General features: G+C 42.4%; 1 protein-coding gene across 1 annotated transcript; it reads right to left on the bottom strand.

Moving 5' to 3' along the window:
- Positions 1-409: 409 nt before the first annotated feature.
- Positions 410-6,566, bottom strand: Lysmd3 (LysM domain containing 3). Its single transcript, NM_001009698.1, has 3 exons — positions 6,395-6,566; positions 2,776-3,040; positions 410-1,139 (listed from the first exon to the last, which is right to left on the bottom strand). Exons 2-3 carry the CDS (start codon positions 3,028-3,030, stop codon positions 492-494), a joined length of 903 nt encoding a protein of 300 aa, NP_001009698.1. The 5' UTR covers positions 3,031-3,040; positions 6,395-6,566; the 3' UTR covers positions 410-491.
- Between the last annotated feature and the right edge of the window lie 9,364 nt (positions 6,567-15,930).

Below are 15,930 nucleotides of genomic sequence, written 5' to 3'. Positions count from 1 at the left end.
GCTATGGTATCAATTTTTCTTCAGTTGTAAGCATTTGGAATCCTTGACATGAACAACCTTAAATTAAAAAATAATCTTTTAAAAGATAAAATTTAAACATAGCTAATCTTGAATAAGAAAAATGACAGCATCTTGTAAGTCAGAATTCCCAGACATACATTAAATTAACTTCTGCTTTAAGAACTGATACAGCAGATGGACTGAGAAGTCTCAATAGCAAATACAGGTGTTATAGACAATCCATTTGTAAAAAGCTCAGGAGTTTTTAGAAAGGTAAAAACAAACCACTTCGATGTTCCTGGATTCTGATTTTGAAGCAGTTGTCAATATGTGAGTCACCGTATTCCATATGCACACATGACCAATAACACTGATCGCAGCTCACCGCTACATTTTTTTTTCTTTTTTCTTTTTCTTCGGAGCTGGGGACCGAAGTGCTCTACCACTGAGCTAAATCCCCAACCCCTCACCGTTACATTTTGTGTGGAGCATCAGTCGCGTGCCTGAGGGTCTTGCCTATAGAGTCTGTGGTCATCCTGTTGGCCAACAGGTATTCCTTTTGTTGGACCAATTGCATTTCCCATCTCTCTGTGGTGTGATGGAGGTGTGAGTCCTGGATGTAAGTGCGAAGAGTCCACTGTGGAATGGTGGCTAACATCCACTTTAGCTAAAATCTCATAATACAGCAAATAAAACACTGGGGTTATTATGCCCACTATCAACATTATCACGACAGCTGTCCACCAACCCATCCCCCAGTCTGCGCCGTAATATGGATCCTTTCGGTGAACGCTTTTGTTATCAGGCTCAAATCGGACCTGTTGTGCTGTTAAGGCGGACACTACTTCATTCAGGTTCTCCTTCTTGGTGTCTGTACACTTGACTATTTGCTCTATGTCGCGATCCACCTCTTTCAGGAAACTGCCGGCTGACTCGCTGGAAGAAGGAGAGTCGTTAGCTGGCACAGTGTCTTGCTCTTGGAAATACGGAACAGGTGGAGGATGCAAAACTTGTCTTCCTTTCAGAGGATGAAGAGTTTCAGTCAAAGAACTAAACCTTTTAACTGGTATTTTGATAGACCTAAGCGCAAAAAAGTCTTGATCACTGATGAGATTGTTAACTCTTTTGATATCTGCTACCTGCAAAAAAGAAAAATGCAACATTGAAGGGAAGTCTAAAACTAGACCTTCATTCATTTCCTTACTTTGGAGAGAAACAGTTCAATTATATTCTTACCATCAGTGCTGTTAGTTACCACACACAGAAGTAAGTTTCCTATATGAGAATTGTAAACACTCAATTCATCTAGTGTTAGGAATCAATCACCAACAACTCTGTATTATCGCCTAGATAGTAGTAAGAGTAGTTAATATTCACATGTTTGTACGATGTACAAAGAAAAACAGAAACACGTTTACTGGGAGAGTTAGAGAGACAGACTGAGGGGAACAGGCTAGACACAGGGAAAGATGGGACAAGCGAGAGGAGGAGCCAGAGATTAGAAAAGACTGCTAGTTAATTTCAGGCCGAGCAGAGCAATTCAGAGGCAGAGAGAAAGGCCAGACAGGGTAGGTAAGGCAGCTGTAGGGGAGGTGGAGCCAGCCAGCCGGGGTTCAGAAAGAACAAGGGTGAGTTTAGTCAGCAGCAAGTCTCAGAGGCTGAAAACTTTCTAGGCCTAGATTAGATTGTAGGGAGGCTAGAAGCTTCCAGGAGTGGCCGAGGTTAACAGACAGAGGCAGTGAGCCTCACAGACAACATGAGGAGAATGGAAGACACATTTACAAGCGACCAACCCCCTCCCCCGCACCTCCTCCTCCTAAGCTCATCAGTGTCAGCATTCCTGTTTCAGTTCTTAGTGGGCCCGGGATGATGACGCCGCCATACAGAAGGAAGCTGAGGAATGAAAACCTAGCACTCATCGCTTTACCTCATCAAAAACACGCCGATAGAGGACACAATTAACCTTTAAAGCTAAAGTTATAGTCTATTTTAACATACTATAAATAACTACCATAGTTTAACCTGAAAAAATATTACATAGAATAGCATGGCCATAGGAAGTTGTTTTTTTTAATCTTATTTAAACATATATACATATAGACATTTATATAGCAAACGTATGAAAATGTGTGTTCTTACTGAACAGTAGTATAAACAGGTCACCAGTTTCAAGTAGAAAATATTTTACATTATGAAAACTCTTATAGATGGAAATATTAAACAGGAAAAGAATGATACAGAATTTCACACTATATGGTAAAAATAAAAGAGGGTTGCAGGGGCTCGGGTTAAAGCACGTGCTGCTCTTTCACAGGGCAGGGGTTTGGTCCCAAGCACCTGACCAGGCAGCTTACAGAGCTTGTAAGTCTAGCTGCAGGGGAACCGATGCCCTCTTCCAGCCTTGGCTATCTAGGGGTATCCACAATATGAAAAACGCAATTGCAGAATGTACACACTGTATAACAGTATTAAGAACTACATCAATTCTTTATCAACCTCTAAATATGTCTCTGTATAGATTGAGACATATACAAGCACAAAAAGAACGTACAAACACCCAAGTGACAGGCTGAACTGAGAGTAATTCAAGCACTCCCTTAAAATGTGACAAAGGTCACCGCAGGCATAGGAGAGCTCTGTGCAAAATGAAAAACTAGCAAAGCACAGAAAGGGAGAGGTAAGAGGACACAGAGGTCACTTCCATTCTGGTTGGTCTGATGAACAAATCGGTTATTCTGGGCTGTTTTAATCAAAATAAATTAAATGAAAACCTACCGTACAACAGTACTGAAGGGCTACTGCGTTCAGAGTATCTCCTTCCTGTATATCTTTCGTTAATATAACGATGTCATCAAGTCTGTCTCTCGATGTGCTTCTCCGAACCTTCTCCTTTCCCCTGGACCGAAGTTCGTAGACTTCAGCATCTTCTTCCAACATGTCATTGTCTGTACAATTCCCAAAGGTGTGCACATGGCCACTGGCCTGAATTCCTGCGAGGGAAGCAGTCCGGTTCTGATTCCTTCCTGCCATGATGTTATATCTGGGGAAAGAAAAGAGAGAACCTTGAAATGCGGCTGATCCATTTCCATGATTTACATGCATCTCGCATACTAGACACTACTTTTCCCGATATTGCTTTAGTTCTATACAAATTTAGGTTCGGGTTCTGCAGTTGTTGAAGTGCAGCAGACAGTGGGGACAGCAGCATGGGAAGAGGTCAGCTAATGCAGGGCTGGCACTCTCCAATGGGACTCCTGTTCATCTGGACACTTGTACAACCCCAGGTTACTGGTATATACGGCAGGTGTACAATGCCAACGTTTACAGAGGATAAATCAGGAAGAACTTCATTTTAAACACATTACTTGGCACATAATTTTACCATTTACTAAAGACAAAAGTAAATCTGAACACTGAGACAGTGTGCTTGTTTCTTTCTCTATCTCCAACTCGATCAGCCTTGCACACGGAACCGCTCAGTGGTTAATAGTGCTTGCTGCCAAGCCTTAGTTCATCCCTGTATCTCCATGCTGTCCTCTGGCCTCCAAATTCATGACGTAAGAATGCTGTAGGAAGACAGAACCTTGGCTGGGCATTTGGTTGTCCGCAGCATGCAGAGAACCAGCCGCACTTTCAGAGTTACCACGAATGACTCCAGTGCTAAGCAAGCAGTTTCACTTCGGTGCTAGCACACGATGTCCTATGGGTTTGACCATTTCAGAAACTGTCCAAAATCTCAAGCCAAATGTATTTAACCATTTCTTATGAAACCCACGTCAGATATCTTTAAACCTTTGCTTACAGTGTCCACTGTTACAGTAGAACAGATGTCAGAGAACAACTCCAGATGCTCTATTCTCCCCCTTAGCCATGTGGGTTCTGAAGATGGACTTCAGTTCACCAGTGCTGGCAGCAAGAACCTTTGTACGCTAACTCATTTTCCAGCCCCTTAATATTTTTAAATAAAACACTGTTATATAATACTATAAAAAATACACTGGTTTGATATTTAAATGCTGAGAAATGACAGTAGAGAAATGCCCCACCTCTTTGTTTTGCAATGGAAGCGTTATGTTTCTATAGAGCAGGGAGCGTCCCCTGAAATCTGTTGGGTGAGGATGCCTCCATCAGACTAGCCTGTGGACAAATCTGGGCAGGGTGGGGGATGGGGTAGAGGCATTTTCTTGATCAATGACAGATATGGAAGAGCCCAAGCCACTGTGTGTGGAGATGTCACCTGAAGGCTGATGGTCCTGGGTTGTATAAAAAAGCAGCCTGAGCAAGCTACAGAAAGCCAGCCAGTAAGCAGCATCCTTCAGCCATCTTCTCTGAGTGCCTGCCTTGGCTTCCCTCAAGGATGAATGGGGATGTATAAGCCAAAGAAACCCAGTATGATGGTTTGCATATGCTCCGCCCAGGGAGTGGCAGTATTAGAAGGTGTGGCCTTGTTGGAGTGGGTGTGTGACCGTGGTATGGGCTTTAAGACCCTCTTCCTAGCTGCCTGGAAGCCAGTCTTCTGCTAGCAGCTTTCAGACAAAGATACAGAACTCTCAGCTCCTCCTTGATGATAATGGACTGAACCTTTGAACCTGTAAGCCAGCCCCAATTAAATGTTGTCCTTAAAAGAGTTGCTTTTAGTTATGGTTTTCATCACAGCAACAGAAAGCAAACTAGGGCAATTACAATGGATCCCTCTAAGACAGCAAAAACAAATATTAAACACACAAGTGTGTTATCTCATTGAAGATAAAATCTTCCAGCAACAAGGGAAAGAAAGCAGTGCCCCGGGGAGGAAGAAACTATTGAAAAGTTATGCCATGGACCCTTGAGTGCAAAATGACGTCTAGAAGGATAAACGGAAAACAACTAGAAACAAAATAAGAAAACAACCAATGGGAGGTTGGCAGGAAACAATCACAACCCCAAAACTCAGACGACAAAGATGAGAGTCTCTATGTGAAAACATACCTAAGTTTCAAAACTATTTCATTTCATTAACTCCAAGCCTTAAAATCCAGTTTCTGACCTTGCTTTACGGCAGAACTATACTGCTTTAAAAGGTAACAATCTCCACTTAGCTGATTTACTAGTAGCTATGCACTAGTCGCTTGTTTCAGCTGCTCCCACGGGTGCTACATTACTTACTGCCAAAACCCACTCCTAATTTAACAGACCCAAGCTAAAGAAAGCCCACATTTCACATCTCAGTATCCGTTTAGTCATACCTGTTTCCTACATACCTGTTTCCACTTTGTTACCTAGGTCTTTTCTAAAAACAAAACAAAACAGCAAAACAAAGAACCCCACATCTTCAATGGAGAGGGTATCTGTCAGTCTTGTGGAAGCAGTAGCAAGCTGCATAAATACACGTACAACCTCTGCAAGTATCCGTTTCGGATCCTCACAAGCCGTCCATGAGCAGAAAGGATTCCATAGAAAGCAATGCATATAGGGGGTTATGTTGCCTTACGTATGCTGTCCCTCTAAAGCGCTCTCCCTTGCATTCTTAGTACAGGTATCTGAAATTTACTCAAGAATACCTAGAAGCTATTGGAAACACTATTTATATACCAGTCTTTTCGTCGCCAGAGTCTTAACTAGGAATCCAGACATTTTCCTGCATCTCATTCTATTCCTCTAAAACGAAAGAAAAGCAGAATAAACAATCTGGACACTCATGTTTGACTCACTAAGAATTGGCTGTGTTCATCTGTAATCCAAGTGCCAAGCTACACTTTGGCCCAGGCAGGTAATGACATGTACAAACTACCACAGATTAGAGTACACAATATACCAGTCACCAGCCTCAATTCTCTTTTCCTCCCTGAATTCTCTCTGGGATCTATGGCTTCAGAAAACTAGAACATGTTGCATACAGCACCGCTGACAAATGTCCTGAAAGTGCTCATCAATGGATACAGTGAGTGTGTTTTCATCCACCCGGTCGAGACCGGAAAGTAACTCCCTAAACCCTTAGGTGCTACATAGTAATTGCTGCTGGGTATTTGGTCTTGACCTTAGGCAGGGAGTTAACAGAAGACTCACAGGGCACAAGCCAGTTCAGCACTTAGGACAGAATTACCCCGATCCAATTCACCAGGGTCAATTTTAAACCAAAGCATCAACGAAACTTCCTCCTTGTTCTACTCCACTCGCTTTTATTTTTATTTTCATTTTTCCTTTTCCTCCGGACGTCCCCCGCAAAAATTACATCTCTGTTTTATAAGTTGCAGCATCAGATGGGGACGCTTCGGAGCAGATGCTACGGGGACAGAGTGGCCCGGAAAGAGCTGCCCAGAACCGGGAGGTTAGAGTCCTCCCCGAACCAGGGACGGCGCCCCACGGTGACCCCCGTTCGACGTCGTGCCCCGCCCCGCCCCCCAGCCACTGTCACCTGTCTTCTAGCAGGGGCGCGGCGACACGGTTATGTACGCCACCACAGCCGCGGCCCCGGGGAAGTTCATGACCGACTCCCGGTCCTCGGATGTCTGGGTCCGCTTCTGCCACTGTCGCCGCCTTCGCCGCTGTCGCCGCCGTCCCCGCCTTCCGCACCGACAGCCGCCGCCACGTCCGCAAACCTGCGGTGCGTCATCGCGTAGAGTAGGCGGAGGTGCGAGGGCGCGAGCGGGGGCGGGGAACCCAGAATCTGGCGGCCAACCGCAGGCCCACGCCAGCACGCAGGCGCACCGATGCGACGGGGGCGGGACCTTTAGTCAGCCCTGCCTCTAGCCCCGCCCCCTCCGGGGCAGCCGAGCCGAGTTGGACCGCTGCTGATTGTGCAAGGGGGCTAAGAAACGTACGGAGCGGAGGACATGCATGGGGAGGAGCCAATGGAGGGCCGCTGTGCATTTCTTCATGCCCCGTGTCTGTAATTTTCATCTTGGTGGGGCAGAGGAAAGCAAAAGCACTGGGTTTACGTCTGTGCTTTAGGAAATCAAACTGTGAGCCCTAGAGCAGCATGAAGGCAGACCTTGGGTCCTTACGTGAGCAGAGTGAGTCACTTAAAGCCAAGCCAGGGAAGGGTTTGTCCTAGAGCTGCACACCAAAGGCAACAAGGTTACCAACGACTTGTAACCTAGTTGGATTTGAAAATCAACAGGACGTCTTTGGTAGTTAGTGTTGCACTATCTGATGTCAGTGAAATAAATACCTCATGTCTTCCGACTTAATTTATATTAGAAATTTGCTGAAGGGGTAGGGTATTTATGCAAATGATGTATGGCATTTTAACAGTGCGCCTGGTGATTTGTGTTGACTAGGGACACTACACTTGACTAAATGCTTACCCATTTAAGTCAACACTGCTTGAACTCCGGATGTTCCGCACTTTACTGGAACGCTGTTCCAAACCTTTTCCAATGGGTTTTGTTTGTTTGTTTGTTTTGTTGGTTCCTTGGTCGGTTCGTTCTGGAAAGTACGTCTACCAGGACTGGGGTTTTTACTTACATTGCAATAGGTGCCTGTGTGAAAGGCTAGGCACTGTGCTGGACAATGCTGTAAACTCCAGGCAAAGACAACTGGGAAAAAAGTTTGCCCAAGCTGTTCTGTGCACTCTTGCCCCTATGACACCGCTGGCCGTAACCATTTATCACGGAGACATTTTCTCATCGGGAGACAAAGGATATATTCCGTCCTTGACGTGTAGGGCTTCACCTCTTCAGTTCTCATGAATGTTAATGGGATGCAACTTTCTTTTTGCAAGTGGGTTACTTTTCTTATTTTAATGTCAATAGGCCATGGACTCCTTGGGAGACTCTGGGGAATAGAATGAATTCCAAGCATTTCTTCAGGGCTGCTACCTGTTTGCTTTAAAGAAACATTCTACATGATATCTGCAAAGCTTTTGAATGATTATTTATATCTTACTAAAATCGTGTATTTTATTTGTTTACAATGAGGCCACGATATGTGCATATTTTATTATTAAACTATCACAAAAGAAGCCGTTAGCTACAAATGTTGGCTGTGTTCCAAAAATGCTGGCCAATAAGAACAAGTATTTGTCTTCGGAAACGAGGGTGTTCTCAGCAATCTGAAGGGCAAAAGGAGTAGCTTTTCCAGATCTCATCTGATATGCTGTCCATTAAAATGTTGCAGTTGAAAGTACATGTCTCTAGGAATTGGTGTTTTTGTAGCTAACATTTAGGTTTAGACAAAGTAAATGCAGTGTTGTATAGAATTAATTGATACAACTGTGAGACACCCTTTGCTAAAATTCATTAAAATTAAAAATAAAGTTAACTAGAACACAACTTTGCTGAGTATGTACCTTAAATTCACTTACAGATAACAACTGAATCAGAGTGTTCATCAATAGCTAACTGGATCCTTTGCGTTCCTTAAAACAATGTAATGTTTGATCAAAAGATTAGGTTTCTCTTTCTTTATTTATTAATAAATTTGTCTACAAAAAGGAATATGTACAAGAAATGTATTCCAGTCATTGCAGATTTAGTTGTTTTATTTTTAAAAAAGCACAAAATCCTGTGTATCAGGACATGTATTTAGAGCAGAGAACCCAAATAAAACTCCAGACAGGTTGCATGTGTGCCTGTAACTCAGTGTTGGGGGCCCAGGAGAGTGAATTCAGGAGGACCACTGAAGCTTGCTGGCCACCAGCCTAGCTTCAAAGTTCAGTAGAAACCTCTGTCTGGGAGGAAAAAGACAGAAGGACAACAGGTCACCTGTCTTAGTTAAGGTATCCATTGCTCTGACAAAATACCATGACCAAAAAACAAGTTGGAGAGGAAATGGTTTGCTGTTGTCATGGAAGGAAGTCAGGACAGGAACTGAAACAAGGCAGGAACCCAGATACAGGAGCTGATGCAGAAGCCATGGAGGGGTGTTACTTACTGGCTTGCTCTCCATGGCTTGCTCAGCCTGCTTTCTTATAGAACCCAAGACCACCAGCCCAGGGATGGCTCCACCCACAATGGGCTGGGCCTTCCTCATCAATCACTAATTTAAACCAACACCTTACAGGACTGCCTATAACCCCATGGTATGGGCTCATTTTTTTAGTTGAGGTTCCTTCCTCTCAGATAACTGCAGGTTGGGGGATATTCATGACTATGCACATGTAGAAAGATTCCCAAGATATATTTTAAAGATTAAAAAAATCCAGTTACATAAGAGATACAGTGTGTTTTCCTTTGGGATAAAACTTAAATGCACATGTCCAACTTTATTAGCAATAAAATATTAAGAATACATACAGTGTATGTTGTAATAACTAGACATGGTACCCCAGAGCTAACTGTGCATGTCTGAATTATTCTTAAGTTCTTTGGAACTTTGTATCTGAGGGATGCATACTTGAAAATATTTCAATTCTATCAGAAATTAATGCCATTGCCGAGGTCTCAATTAGTTTTACATTGCTTCCTGGGCCCCTGGGGCTAACTTCTTTCAGCCCTGTATTGCCACTCTCTGCTACTTTCTATACCTTTTTAGAAGCAAATCTGGAAAACACTGCTGTACATTAAAGAAACGGTGAAGTTAATTCTGAATGGACTATAGAGTGAAATCTAAAATGCCTTCAGTTGTAATTTTCAAACAATTTACATAGAGAAAACACTACTGCTTCTCTTCTTCAGACATCCTGAAGGTAGAAAATAAGTCACTGCTTGCTTTAAATCTGTTATGCTGTTGTGGTAGACGGAATCCTTACTCGCCTCTCACCCTATAGTTTTAAATATGGTGATTATTATAATCATAGTTTTGCTACATATAGATGAAAGAAGAGTCAAATATACTGTGGGACTATAGAGAATCTTTTAAAAGCTTGTAAGCCATTTAGGGAGATTAAATATGACTCAAAAATAACCATCTCCAATGTCTCCAGCTATCCAGATTTTATTAGATAAAAACTAGTATCCCAAGCACTATTCTTAAGGTAGGTAGTAGAGATAGATAGGAATAGTTATATGCCTATAATTAAGTAGGTCACCTATTAAAATTCTTTTTTCTAATGGTCTTTATAAGAACTATGGTCACACAAGCAAATCATAAATTAATGCTCCTAGATTCTACAGCACACTTAAGTGTATGCCTACTGTTGTTTAAATATCGGCCCATGCCCAGACATAACACACCAAGACAACATGGTTCCACGTGGAGAGGTTTAATGAGAGAAGAAGAGGAGAGGAGAGGAAAGGCTGGCTATGAGCACGTGGAGGGAAAGGGGGGAGGTAGAGAGAAGGGACAGGGAAGAGGGGAAGAGCAGGGAAGCAGAAGAACCAGAGCAAGAGAGGAGTAAAAGGGAGGGGAAGGGGCAAGCAGTCCTTTACAGTCAGGCACAGCTGGCTGTTGCCAGGCAACTGTGGGGCGGAGCATACCTGGCTGTTCCCAGGTAGCTGTGGGGGTGGAGCTTAGACAGAATACCAACATCTAACCTTCCCAACACTTAGCCAAGATGGCTAGAGAGAATTCAGTTAAGTCTACTCCACTGGGGGAAAATGAGATATCCCTTCCTCTGAAACTGGTTGAGGACAGAAGGTGAAGGCAGAGAGTGATCACTCAGACAGAGGTACTCAAAAGAGAATGCAAAGGTGGCTGTCTTAGGGTTTCACTGCTGTGAAGAGACACCATGACCAAGGCAAGTCTTATAAGGCACAACATTTAATTGGTGCTGGCTTACAGGTTCAGAGTTTCAGTCCATTTTCATCAAGGCGGGAGCATGGCAGCATGCAGGTAGGCATGGCACTGAAGAGCTGAGAGTTCTACGTCTGGTTCCTAAGGCAAACAGGAGAAAACTGACTTCCAGGCAGTTAGGAGGACGCTGTCTCAAAGCCCACTCACCATCACAGTGACACACTTCCTCCAATAGGCCACACCTCCTAATAGTGTTAATCTCTGGGCCAAGCATATTCAAACCACCACAGTGATCATCTAGCTAGAGTTTCTAGGGCTGAAGTGGTATAAGAGCACAGCCAAGAAAGTTAAGGGTAGGAAGGCATCAACTTGTGTCTACCTATGCAGATCTCATCTGCTGGACCTGGGACCTGAACACAGTCTAATATTGTAAACAGCCTTACTTCAGTTTCAGTGTACTCTTACAATGAATAACAAAACGAGCCATGATCCAATGAAGGTCATTTGTGTTGAGAAAAAGATGTAAATAAATCCTAGTAAGCATATGCTAAATATTAACAGGGAAGGCCTTTCCCAGAACTTTCTCAGGATAAACCAATTTAAACGAAACTGTCTGGCACACACTGTAGATTAAATCTGAAAAAGCTCTAAAACAAGGCAGAAGGCCATATCCAGATTCAGGGTCCACTGACCAGATCAGGTTCTGTAACTATGATGTCCAACAAGAATAACTGTGTCTTGGACTGGAGAGATGGCTCAGCTGTTCAGAGCACTGGCTGATCTTCCAGAGGTCCTGAGTTCAATCCCCAACAACCATATGGTGGTCACAATGATCTATAATGGAATCTGATGCCCTCTTTTTGTGTGTCTGAAGAGAGTGACAGCGCATTCATATACATTAAATAAATAAATCTTTTTTTAAAAAGGCATAAACATGTCTTATGAATTGAATGTAAATGTTTGTCACAGGAGGCACAAAATCACATCCAAGAACAATCCAGGAAACAGAATGAATCTGAGTTAAAGGGCTTGCTACCTTTCCCCTGAAGCCTTTCTCACAGTTCCCTAAGGCATTATTCTGGTCTAAGCCTTTCCAGGTTGACACTGCCTTACTAAGAACCTCTGAGAAACAAAGGCAGAAATTACAAAGCAAAACTTAAAGTGTCCATGCTCATATTAAAAACTACACAGCTGACTGGCAGTACTGGCCTATAATCCCAGCTACACAAAAGGTTGAAGCAGGAGAATGAAAAGTTCAAGGATATACTGGGCTGGGGTTGGGGTGGGGGTTGGTATGAATGAAGGACACTACCCAAAAAACTTTAAAAATGACCTGAAATGACCTGAATATGGCTGGCTATACATTTCAGTAGTGGATAGCTTTAAGTTAGTATGGGTGAGACCCTAAGTTCCCTGCCCATTAGAGAGGGGGCAGAGGGAGAAAGGAAGGAAGGGAGAGAGAGAGAGAGAGAGAGAGAGAGAGAGAGAGAGAGAGAGAGAGAGAGAGAGCATGAGCATCATCATTCTGAGAGCTGTTGGAGGAACAACAAAGATGCCAGGTCTGCTGGAGTGGTTTGCCCATAAGAAAGGCAGGAGATGAGTCGCATTGAAGGGACTTTTAAGTCACTAAAAATTGCTGCAATACAGTGGAAGGACTATTCTGAGGGAAGGCCATCATTTCCTGATTCCAGCAAAGTCAAGAATAATGCCAAAGGGCATTTGTTTTTAAGAGGGCTGGTATAGTAAAAGTTTATCTTTCAAAGACATGATTTAAAAGATAGGCTTTCTTCATCTTTGTAAACTAAACACTTGTAGTACGCTGAAGTCTGCTGTATGATCTTAAGAAGAGTAATAGCAGGGATGTGACTCAAATTCCCATTAACACAAATTGAATCCCCCCCTTAAAAAACAGATCTGCAAATAAAAAACACTCTAAAAGAAAGTAAGTCCTTTTCAAAACAACAAAGAAATGGGTTTCTGTGCTTGTTCTTAGCACATTGTTTTTGGATTTTGCTATAACACACTTTTCTGAGTGGAAAGAGGGCCAATTTCTCTACTCTTGTTACACCCAACTGAGCAAATCTAAGTGCGAAACATGCTTTGAAGTCAGTGGGCATGCTTTGCTTCAAATAACTCTGAGGGGATTTAGAAGCCAGATAGGATTAAAGCTTGGGAATCCAGAGGAATTTCAGCTCAAACTATATGGCAAATAAAACATGGTGGGAAGGCAGACTGAAAAGTTAACTCAGACCCAACACTTGCTAATCTGTCTTATTTACAATCATTATCGAAGAGAAAACCCAAATACAGAGTCACTTTGTGTGAAAATATTATTGTTTGACAGGCAAAGACATAAAAATCAACCCACAATCTGTAAAACAATGAAACTAGTCCTTTCTTCTTTTGTTTTTATAAGAGAATAGGACAGTGTTTGGAGGTGAATATGGTGGGAATTCACAAAAGAATTTACATTATCCCCCCCACCCCTGTTATTCCTGTATAACTTCCATGAGTCATGTTCAACTTTCTTCCAATACCTGCCTCAATTAAAATCATGGTGCCATAAAAGGCACAGTCTGAACTCTGCACATCGTGAGTAGTGAGAGCAGCAGATGCATAGCTCAGGGAGAACAGCAACAAGGAAAGGAAGATAGCATCAGCAGGCCACGGTGGCACACAGCTTTAGTCCCAGCACTCAAGAGGCAGAGGCAGAGGCAGGTAGATATCTGTGAGTTTGAGACCAGCCCCATCTATAGAACCAGTCAGAAGTGCCAGGGCAACACAGAGAATCCCTGTCTCAGAAAAGCAAAACGAACCAACAAAGCCAGAATGCCATATCAAACTCTTGTAATATTCCTGAATTAAAGCAGTCTGTGCGAAACACTGATAGTCACGGCAACTGCTGTCCAAGTGTGATTTACGTATTCCTACCAGGCCCCAAGAATCCCTTATTAAATCCCCCTGTCGTAGCAGTCTCCATCTGAAAATATTTCTTACCTTTGAAGTGACTGTATGTTTGCTATCTATGTCTTATATGACCCGAGACCATTTAAAACTGTGTATGTAACATGCTATACTCTAGTGACTCAGGCTGTTTATGCTTATCCTGTCTTAAAAGGACAACGTAATCACCCTTCATTATGCCTTGGATTTCTCATTCAATCAACTTTTACAACCTCCAATAAATGCACCAATTTAATCTTAAACCATGCACTTTACCTTGCCTTTGACCCAAAATAATACCTGTGTGTGGTGGCAAAAAAAGTAGCTGAAAGTAGCTGACATGTGGAAAGCAACCTTAAAAAACAAATCCCATAAAGGTGGGATGCAACGTGGGATAGAGTGGTAAAGTCTGGGTGCAGTTGGAGGTCAGTGATGTCACTTCCTCCCTTGTAACATTCTGTTAAAGATCTGTGAAAACGTATCCCTCACTCCTTCCCTACACCATGCCTTATGTGATGTTTAATAACTATCGACCAAAGCCCTTTGTTAGGGACAAGTAACAAAGACAGGAAACAGGGACGGGTCAGACACCACAACAGATACCAGACAGGCCAGTAACCACAAACTAAACACAGATGTACAGGGAGAGAACTAGAGAGTCCAAATTTGGGCTCACTCTTGGTCTGAACTACTACAAGAGGAAGTCTTCTTTGTTTGTTTGTTTGTTATTGAGATATTGGAAATCTCAAGTACTGTCATAATTATTTTCAAGACTTGTCAGGATTCCCTACCTTGATATCAGTCACTCTCATAGTTAATCCTTAGCATAAAGTAAGGTGGATTAAACGAAGTCTCTTAGTGGTCACTGCCTTCTCCATTCCTCTTTTTCTCAATAAAACATAAGTAAGGGCTCTCTGGATATATCTCAATGGTAAAATGCTGACCACACATGCTTGAGAGTCCAGATTTAATCTCTAGCACCAGTAGAGTATATATAAATATAAATAAAAAACTTCTAAAAACTGATGTCTACTTCTGAAGTTCCTTGATTAAGCAGTTTTTAAAAATCTACTAAGGATCTGGAGAGGTGGCCCAGCAGTTCAGAGCACTTTCACTCTGCACAAGATCAGTTTGGTCCTCAGCCTATATCCTGAGGCACACGACCTTTTGGGAACCTAATACTCTCTTCTGTCCTCTAAGGTCATCTGCACACACATACACATACATTTTAATACAATAAATCTTTTCAAAATATCTATTAGATCTCAACCTTTGAATGCATGGAATTTTGTTCTTTGAGATGAAATTGTAAATATCCACAAAAGCCTTCAGTTTTGCATCAAAATATAGTGGTTACCAGGAAAAAGCTCTGGTACCAATTCATGCCAAGCGTGAGGAAAAAGTTTTCATCACACACTATCATTTTTAATAGACCTGAGAGAGCAACCAATTGTTTGTCCAGTGCCCAAAGGCTCTGAAAACATATAAACATTATGTATGTATGTATGTATGTATGTATGTATGTATGTATGTAATAACAGTAATTGGGGAAAAAAGGCCATAAATTTGAAGAAGAGCATGGAGGGATATTTGGAGATCAGAAAGGAAAGGAAGAGAGAAATATAATTATATTATAATCTCAAAATTTAAAATAGAAAAGTGAGTGTTGGGGTGGTGCTGATGCTAAGGAACTGTTCTCCAATTGGTTCTTGATCTGTCAGTAAAAAAGTCAAGGGCCAATTGCAGGTCCCTGGAGGAAAAAGAGAGATGAGAGGAAGGAGGCGGAGTTTGTCATGCTTAGGAGAGAGAAGAGACACAGGCTGCTCCTACAGGCAGGTGGACAGGGATGTTTAGCAGGGACTAGAAATGTCATGGCAACTAAAGTTTAGGGCATGTAAGAGGAGCGGAGACAAGAATATTGTTAAGGGAAAGCTTTCCCAGGAGGGCGATAGTAGCAGTCAGCAATTGTACCAAGAAGATGAGTTGAAAAGTAACAACTGTGTATCTTTTATCCGTGGATTCAATGGAAGCTGCCTGGGGGATGGTAGTGCAGCCACTTTCCAGAGCTAAGGTGGGGTATCGTAAAGCTTGCAGCAACTGAGGGTAGTGTCTGTATTTGTAGGGTGGATTTTTCTAAACACTTACATAATAAACCATTTACGTACGTCAAATGAATATGACAATTACCTGCTAGCACTAATAGAATTCATTTTCAAGCAGAACATATCTTAGAAAACTTTTTACTGTTTGTGAAGTTGTTAGGCTCTCAAAACTAAAATAATTTTGTGAGGAAATTGACATTGATAACAGCAGTGAGATATCTGAGAAAAACGTGAAATTTGTCAACATGTGGGAAATATGTACAACCCAGTGAGCCAATAGTTTGCAAACAGG

This window comes from Rattus norvegicus, chromosome 2, assembly GCF_021556685.1.
Source record: "Rattus norvegicus strain SHRSP/BbbUtx chromosome 2, alternate assembly SHRSP_T2T, whole genome shotgun sequence".
In the NCBI taxonomy this organism is placed as follows: Eukaryota; Metazoa; Chordata; class Mammalia; order Rodentia; family Muridae; genus Rattus; species Rattus norvegicus.
The sequence above is the reverse complement of the archived record's forward strand: the minus strand, read 5'-3'. Positions and strand labels throughout refer to the sequence as shown.